Raw genomic sequence first — 8,310 nt, 5'->3', positions numbered from 1 at the left:
AGCTTTTGAATGCTTTCTGTCATAACAAATCAATCTCATTGAAAGCAAAGAAGAAGGCCCAAAATATGAATGAATGTAAAACTAAATCATGTGCACAAGAACACACACACCTTAGTAAAAAATGGAGTAAAATATTTTTAAATCCCCTCAAGGGGGTGGGATTATAAAAAAATTTCATTCCCACCCGGGGTGGGAATAATAACTGCCAAAACAAAAATAATCAATTATGAGTATCATGACTCATTTCACAGAAGTTCAAATGTTATAATTTTTTTTTTTTAATGAGGTGAGCCTGTCTCATGATCTTGGCCACCAGCCAGTTCATAAAAGCATGATAGATACGATTTTAAGCACCTTAGTAAGCATCTTAGTACAGAAGTCCGTTTTTTTAATTGAAAAAAAAACATTCTCCGTTTTCTACTATTTCCCCTTATGGACATGGTGATGCCTAAGAAAATTATAGCTGTTCAAGACCGGATTTGCAAATATTAATGAGAACAGAGCTCATATGTCAGTTGGAAACTGTTGCTACACGTCTGCTTTGAATACTTTGAATTTATTGAAAGCAGAAAAGTGTGTGTCTGGTATTGCTGGGCAGGTACCAGTACTCAGTACCCAAACTCCCAGTATTACCATAGGCAGTGTCAGTACTGGCACGAGGCCTATAGTACCAGTACTCAGTTACCCTACTTACGTGAAAAAATTAAAGCGAAACTGTGATTAGCTTTTGAATAAATTAGAATAGATTTACAAATTTAGGAAGAACGCTAATTTAAATGGTTACCCTGTCAAAAAGCCTCTTTATCTTGAAACTGCTGTAAATTTTTTAAAAAGCATTTTGTCAGCTTACAGCAGTATTGGGAGGGTGCCGACACCAAATTATGTTTAACACAGGAGGTGATGGGCCCTTGGAACGAGACCCCCAGTTACTGTGCAGTGTGTAGAAGCTGTGACGTCAGATTCACAGCACAAAGCACAAGGTGACCTGATATGTGCCACCGAGTTCAAAATTTACAACCATTTAAAATTAAAAGTAAGATAATGTTTTTTAAAGTTTAGATATGGCATCAGATCTGGTTCATTGTGAACAATTTTGCTTTTTTTTCATGTGCTGATTTCGAAAATGAAGTCTGATTTTAGCTCCTATCTTTATTTAAAAAAATTTTCTTGCAAAGTTTAATCCCACGTGGCAGGAAATTTCAATGCAATTCTTTGTCCGGCTCGTCTCTCATAAGTCTGACATAGACGCACTTGACAGCTTTTGACGCCCTTTCTCTCTTCGCCACCATCCCCGAAAAAAAAAAGTCAACAGGGGAGAGGGGGAGGGCCGGTTCTGATGGAAAAAGCAGCAGTCTTAACATTAGATATGCAGAGAGCTTCTGACATCATTTATTCTCAGTCCCGGTATTGATACTGGCAGTTCTCGCCACCCAGTACTGGTAAAGTACCTGGACTCAATTTTGCCAGTACTGCCCAGCTCTAGTATTTGGAAGGGGAGGGAGAGGGGGTCACTTGGCTTGTACCATCTTTTACTGAGTCTATTTTTCAGGCAGTGAAAAGATTCCCATTCACTAATTTGCCAGTATCGTATCAATATTCCTCGCTTCTTGTCTCTCAAAACTCATGAAATCTTTGTTTGTCCTCATGTGTAGACTACACACAACACGACGCGCTGTGGAGAAAGCCTTTGCAGATGACTTCAACACGCCTCAAGCCCTGGCAAACCTGATGCGTCTCGTCAAGTTCATGAACCAGCTGCTGGGAGAGGAGGCTGACAGGGAAAAAGTGAGCTCTACCTCTTTGTTCTTTACTGGTTTTTTAATAAAATTTTGTGACTAAATTCTAGTTACGGGGTGATTGGAAGGCGGTATTTTTTTAGTAAAGAGTTTTACCGCACTTGCTACACAATTAGGTCACATAAGTGCTAGGCAGCATTTGTTGGTCCTACAATTCTACTTCAGTGGCCATATTAATGTGAGGCATCGTGGTGAGATCAGGCCATACCCCCCGGGGCAGTGCACCTGACTGAAGTGTCTTTAGGCCATTCCCAAAGGGGGGACATTAACCTGTTCTTATGCATAGTAGAATTGTTAATTGTAAATGGGCTGATTCATCAATCAATGTCATGCTCATAACTGTGCCTGAACTGTAAGTACAGAGAACTGCTGCTTTTTCTTTCCTAATCCTTACTATCGTCATTTTTTCCTCTACTTTTTTTGTATGTTTTATCACTCTCTTGTGACCCACTATTTCTGGGGTGGCTTGATAGTCCAAAGCAGACTTTGTGCTATTGAAGGTAGAGAGGTGAGCAGAGTAAGTCTGATTCCCTCTAAGGACTTTTCTGTTGACATCCACCCCTTGGCGCTCATATGACCTTAAGCAGTTGCGAGCATCGTAAAACCTCTACTAAAACTAGAGATCAGGCGTTCATAGAAATAATGAAATCGAAGAAACTCACTTTTCCTCCTGTTTGGAAATTTAAAATCTAATTTTTGTTTTTTGGCTCAGCACCTTTTATGTCCATTCAAAAAGATATTTGTGTGAGGAAATTACTGAAAAACATCGATGAACCTCTTCACTTCCGTGCCTGTAGAATTTACGGACCTGAACTGTTTAGCAGTGTGCCTATGGCCCTTAGAATTTATAGGATTAGGACTGTGACAGAGGTTGTTTTGATACCAATTGTAAGGGGAGTTACTGTTATGATCTCGTAATTATTATTGGGGTGCCTTCCATTTATGACTTTAGATTTACCACCATTTCCCCCCCATTTGATGGATTGTACGAGCATTGTGTAAGGTAGGAAAAGCCTCTTTACCCGCAGATACTCACACAACGTGTATTCCCCCTTTTTTTTGTCTCAGTTTATTATTGCTCGAATGTGTGGTGTTTCACTTTGTTTGGTGGTGTTGATTTTGGCATCACGTTACTTACTCCAACTTTTCTCCGCCCATCTCTCGATGAAATCCCCAGAAACATGGTTCAATGTAGAATGTACATGCAGAGATTCATGAGAAAATGTTGGTAAATAAAAAAAGTTATGGGAGGTTGAGTGGGGTCACCCTTGAGCCGCCTTGGTTCTTGGGATTTCCCCTGGCACAGGGGCCTATTTACCTGCGGCATTGAAGGGGTTAGAGCAAGGGTCCACAGCGTCCGCACTCACGCTTCATCACAAAGTACGTACGTTAACGTAGCGGCTAGCCCGTGTCCACAGCGTCCTCACACGTACGGTTATTTTTTATGCTCACCAGACCTAGATCTAGAGGAAAAAGAAATTTTTTTATGGTGGTGGTTGAAGAGGAGGTATATGCAAGGTCACCGCCGATTCTGGGTATATCCCATATTCAAAGAACGAGGCAAAACAGGAGAATTTAGAATGTTGCATCAAATTCTTGATGATAACGAAACATGCTTAGCATATTTTCGCATGACGAAGGCAAGCTTTCAAAGCCTTTTGGAATTATGTAGACTACATAAACAGAATACGAACTGGAGGAAGGCCATTTCACCAATTGAAAGGCTGACTGATGTAAGATGTTGCTGCTGCTGCTGTTGCTGCTGTTGCTGCTGTTGCTGCTTGCTGCTTCTGTTGTTGTTGTTGTTTTTGTTGTAGTTGTATTTGTTGTTCTTCTCCTTCTTCTTCTCCTTCTTCTTCTTCTTCGTCTTCTTTTTCGTCTTCTCCTTCTCCTTCTCCGTCTTTTTCGTCTTCTCCTTTTCCTTTTCCTTCTCCTTCTCCTTCGCTGTTGTCAATGTAGTATGACCTAAGTAAATGGTCTACACCCTATCCGTCATTTAAGTAAAAGCCCACTCTGTGCCTCCCAAAGAGCGTGTTCTCTTCAGGCACGTTTGTTTACTTTGAAAAACGGGAGCAGAAATTAATAAACAACAAAACGACTTTGAAATTCAGAATAACAAATTCAATAATTAACAATGATATAAGCTCTATAGACTATTCCTCAAATCAACATGTCAAACGAAAAAACAAAACAACACCCTCCCAAATCACAGTTTGGAGACTGAGATCAAAGTCGAGTGGCATTAATTTAATTTTAAAGGTAAAAGTAAGTGAGCAAACAAAAGTTAAGACCACTTTCTTCTAAAAGGTAACCAAAACATACAGTACGTACGGAAAATGTTTGACATGCTAGACGTCTTACGTTTTTCACGTAAGCGTGAGGAAACATGTCGTCCGCAGTGGGCCCAGGTAGTATAGAAATAAAAGGTTGAACGCTTCCATACGCACTTTGTGAGTACGTAAGCGTACGAAAGCGGAGTATGTGGACCTGGGCCCTGAAATGCACAAAAAATGTTAATTTTCAGTTTCCAAGGACACTCAAGACATGGAAGTGACCGAAGTTTGGCGACCATTTTCTCGCTAATTTTATCCCTGAAACCAGGCGACCCCACCTCCTTCTTGCAAATATCTCAACTTCTATTCAACTTAATTCAAGTTAGATGGATAGTTTTTTCCCCAAATGCATGACAAATGAACAGGCTTTAGGATGTTACCAATAACTCCATATGTCCAAAAATAGACGAGCGACTGATTCCACCGCGTTGCATCACATGTATGGTTATATATATAGATGTCAGGCTCACAGATATGTCAAGTACGTATCATTGACTCAGTTTAGAAATGTAGTCTCAGGGGTGTGTCCTTCAGCAGACACAATAGCTTATTCTCAAATACTGGCTGCTTCACAGAAGAAACCAGCAATGGCATATTTGTCTACTATTGTCTGTGTTGATGAAGTAATAATCATTGTATGATGTTGTTGAATTACGATGTGTATGTTTTGCCAGTGTAAACTAAATTTCCTCATGGGACTCAGTTTAAGTTTAACGTGTTGTTGGTTGAGAGTTGATTGAAGAGTGTTACCAGTCAATCATACTTTCCCTTCTTATCCCTTTCTTTTGTCTGTCTGCCTGTCTTGCTTGCATTGCATTTTCCCTGGTCAAAGTGACTGTCATTCTTTTGATGTAGGCTACTTCTGTTTCATCAGACTCAAACGATTTCTTTAGGTGGTTGGCAGGCACTCTGGAGTGGTTTGTGCTTTTTCTTTTCTGTCAAACATCTGTCGTCTTTCCTCTCCTCCCCCTTTTCTTTGTATGTTGTCTCTGGCAACACCTCTAATCTTAGACGTCATTATGACCTATTTGTGTTGCAAGTCTCGTAAAACGCTTCTCTGTGGGTGGTTGGCGGGTGCTCTAGTGTGGTTGCTCCTTTTTTCCTATCGAACATCTATCATCCTTATCTCCCCTTCTTCTTTTTAATGTTTGTTACTCTCTTGTAACACCTCTAATCTTCTGGCGCTCATATGACCTTATGCAGTTTCGAGCGCTGTAAAACCTCTACTAAGACAAAAAAAACCTCTAAGACTCAAAATGAATAAAACAAAACGACTTCTCTTTATCTTATCATTATTCCCCTAGGAATCTTCTGTACGCAGTAATGCTCCGGTCGCTGCCGTGGGTGTGTACGTGAAGAGGCTGCTCAAACAGCTGGGTCTGGATATAGGCCGGAGGAAAGTGAGTACATGTTTTGTTCTGATCATTTTGTTTTGATCCATCTTGTTTTGATATTTTCTTTCATCGGTTTTTAGATCTTTTACCTGATATGTTTCATCAAATCTATACCTTCCTTTCATGGTGGAATTTTCAGAGAAACTTTATGTCCATATTGATGAATAATTATACTTTTGAATACTTATAAGTAGTACCATACACTTCTGAGTAAAATAAACAGTGCATTTCTGAATAACAACTCTGAATAACGCTTCTGAATAATAATAAACAGGACTCTTCAGATTAGTTATATAAGCAATTCCCTTTTGAATAGTTATAAACAGTACACTTCAGATTAGTTTTATAAGCAATTCACTTTTGAATAGTTATATACAGTACACTTCAAGAGATATAAGTTGAGGTGGCAGAGTAATGTGTCTGTGTCATATCGTCGGTCGCCTGATAAAACCGTGAATTCCACAAATTTTAGAAAATAGTTTTTTTGCATATTTTGATAGTGCTCGGTGAGATACATGTCCCTGTAAAACAATTTTTCAATTATCTCAACTCTAACGTGTAATCTGACGTAATAAGAAAATTGTGAATAAACACCGTGCCCCAAAAGTCGCCTGATGAAACCGTGAATCCCACACCTGTGTGGAATTCACGTTCTCATCAGTCGGTTTATGACTCGCGGGGCTGACTGTTGGCGCCGTGAACGCCTCTTTAGACCATTGAAATATGGGCGACTGCGTTGAGCAAACATAATGGTCGGTCAGTATTCACGGTTTCCAGGTCAAAGATTATAATTGATGATGTCGACTGCATGCGTTTTGCGGGAAAACCTCCCTGTCACATAATTAAAATGTGTATTTCCTAGATGCAGGACTGGTATTGTTTCACAACGATTGTCATATTCGAATGTGTAATGTGTGTGCCCTTCTAATAGTGGTTATACAATTTTGATCTTGCTCGTTTTCCAAACAAGAATTTAAAAATTGACGTAGTCAAGTATAAATTACAAGTATATTTCTGTGTTGTATCACAACCCAAACTTGTTTGACATTGAAAGCTCTTTGGATTTGACATCAGAGTTCCCTAACGAGAAAAGGAATTTTCAGAAGCCGAGCAATTTTGGGCATCAAAGAAAGCTACAGAAAATACAGCACAGAAATAGTAGAAGAACCAGACTTCAATGAAGAAAAAGTATCATTCAAAGTACACAATGCATTGGAACAGATCAAAGGTGCTTTTTTAACCTCCGAGAGAGTAAGAGAGGAAGAGAGAGAGAGAGAGAGAGGAAGAGAGAGAGAGAGAGAGAGAGAGGAAGAGAGAGAGAGAGAGAGGAAGAGAGAGAGGAAGAGAGAGAGAGGAAGAGAGAGAGAGAGGAAGAGAGAGAGAGAGGAAGAGAGAGAGGAAGAGAGAGAGAGAGAGAGAGGAAGAGGGGAAGAGAGAGAGGAAGAGAGAGAGGAAGAGAGAGAGGAAGAGAGAGAGAGAGAGAGAGGAAGAGAGAGAGAGGAAGAGAGAGAGAGAGGAAGAGAGAGAGAGAGAGGGGAAGAGAGAGAGAGAGGAAGAGAGAGAGAGAGAGAGGAAGAGAGAGAGAGAGAGAGGAAGAGAGAGAGAGAGGGAGAGAGAGAGAGAGAGAGAGGGAGGGAGGGAGAGGGAGAGAGAGAGAGAGAAATAAGCAATACAAATCAAGAGATACGACGATTTCAAATAACTAATGAACTGAAACCCAGATGTGATTGCTCAACTAAATCAATGGACTACTCACTATTAAAAGACAGCACCAGAACAACTTTCTGAACAACTATCTTTGTCTTTGTTTGGACTTTGACACGGAGAGACAGAAAATCCTGTGTAAACGGTATTCTCAACTCGAAAGAGTACAATTTAAGCAAAGGCGATACACCAAGCTGAAAGATGCACACTTGAGTTTATTATCTGAAACACAATGAATTTCCTACCAACTGAAAATATTAGGTGTGTCCCGCGCGCTCATATGACCTATGCAGTTGGGAGTGCCGTAAAACACTCTACTATAAAAAAAAAATTTAAAAAAAAAAAAAAAAAATTGTAAACCCCACAATGACCAGAAGATCAAAGTTTGCCTGATGTTGATATCTATGACCGGGCTCATCCATTGTAAATTGCTCTAGAAAAGCCAGCCCATGCCAGTTTCATCATCGCTTGGCTCACCCCAAATGGACAAATACTTTCCACTAGTCCGTGCTTCTGAAGGTTCCCACTCACTATTGCCTGCAAAGCTCTGGAAAACTGTATCTTGATCCCTCTTTCTGTAATCTGTTGGAGCTTGAAACCACCTGCACTGGTCAGGGACAATCTGCCTTGTATTTCAGGCTACTCAAATATGTGCTAGATGAAAAGAACATGTCGATCTATGAGTCAAAAAAAGATCAATGTGAATTGTGCGTGAGTTTTAAGTCTTGACAGCATCAGTCAGACAAAGTGGGAATCTCACATGTCAGAAAAGAACATGACAAAGAAAGGGCACGCAATGGATAAAACCTTTGCTCTTAGGCAAGAAGACCTTGTGATGATTTGCCTGAATCTTCAGGGTGTACTTTTGTCATTGTTTATTAATTCATCCAGCTCTTGTTACAGAAACATGCATATAATCTTCAATGCGACCTCGTATGATGCCATCTATTACTTATGACACAAGGCACAAGGTGGTCTGATTGCAAATGAATTCACAAGTTGTTTGATGGACTTTTTTTTAAACGTGCACAAATACCTAGTGGGTTTTTACAATATATTATTATACAGCTACGGGTGTGTGCG

At 40.0% G+C, this 8,310-nt stretch overlaps 1 protein-coding gene across 4 annotated transcripts in view; it reads left to right on the top strand.

Moving 5' to 3' along the window:
* The window catches only part of LOC101860398 (probable cysteine--tRNA ligase, mitochondrial), a 28,636-nt gene that overhangs the window by 14,211 nt on the left and 6,115 nt on the right, over positions 1-8,310 (top strand). For all 4 annotated transcript variants that reach the window (XM_013080800.2, XM_005095292.3, XM_005095291.3 and 1 more), the window contains 2 exons: positions 1,653-1,785; positions 5,434-5,529. In XM_013080800.2, coding sequence (XP_012936254.1) covers positions 1,653-1,785; positions 5,434-5,529 — 229 coding nt within the window. The remainder of the gene's footprint in view (positions 1-1,652; positions 1,786-5,433; positions 5,530-8,310) is intronic.

This window comes from Aplysia californica, unplaced genomic scaffold (assembly GCF_000002075.1).
Source record: "Aplysia californica isolate F4 #8 unplaced genomic scaffold, AplCal3.0 scaffold00100, whole genome shotgun sequence".
Classification (NCBI taxonomy): Eukaryota; Metazoa; Mollusca; class Gastropoda; order Aplysiida; family Aplysiidae; genus Aplysia; species Aplysia californica.
The sequence above is the reverse complement of the archived record's forward strand: the minus strand, read 5'-3'. Positions and strand labels throughout refer to the sequence as shown.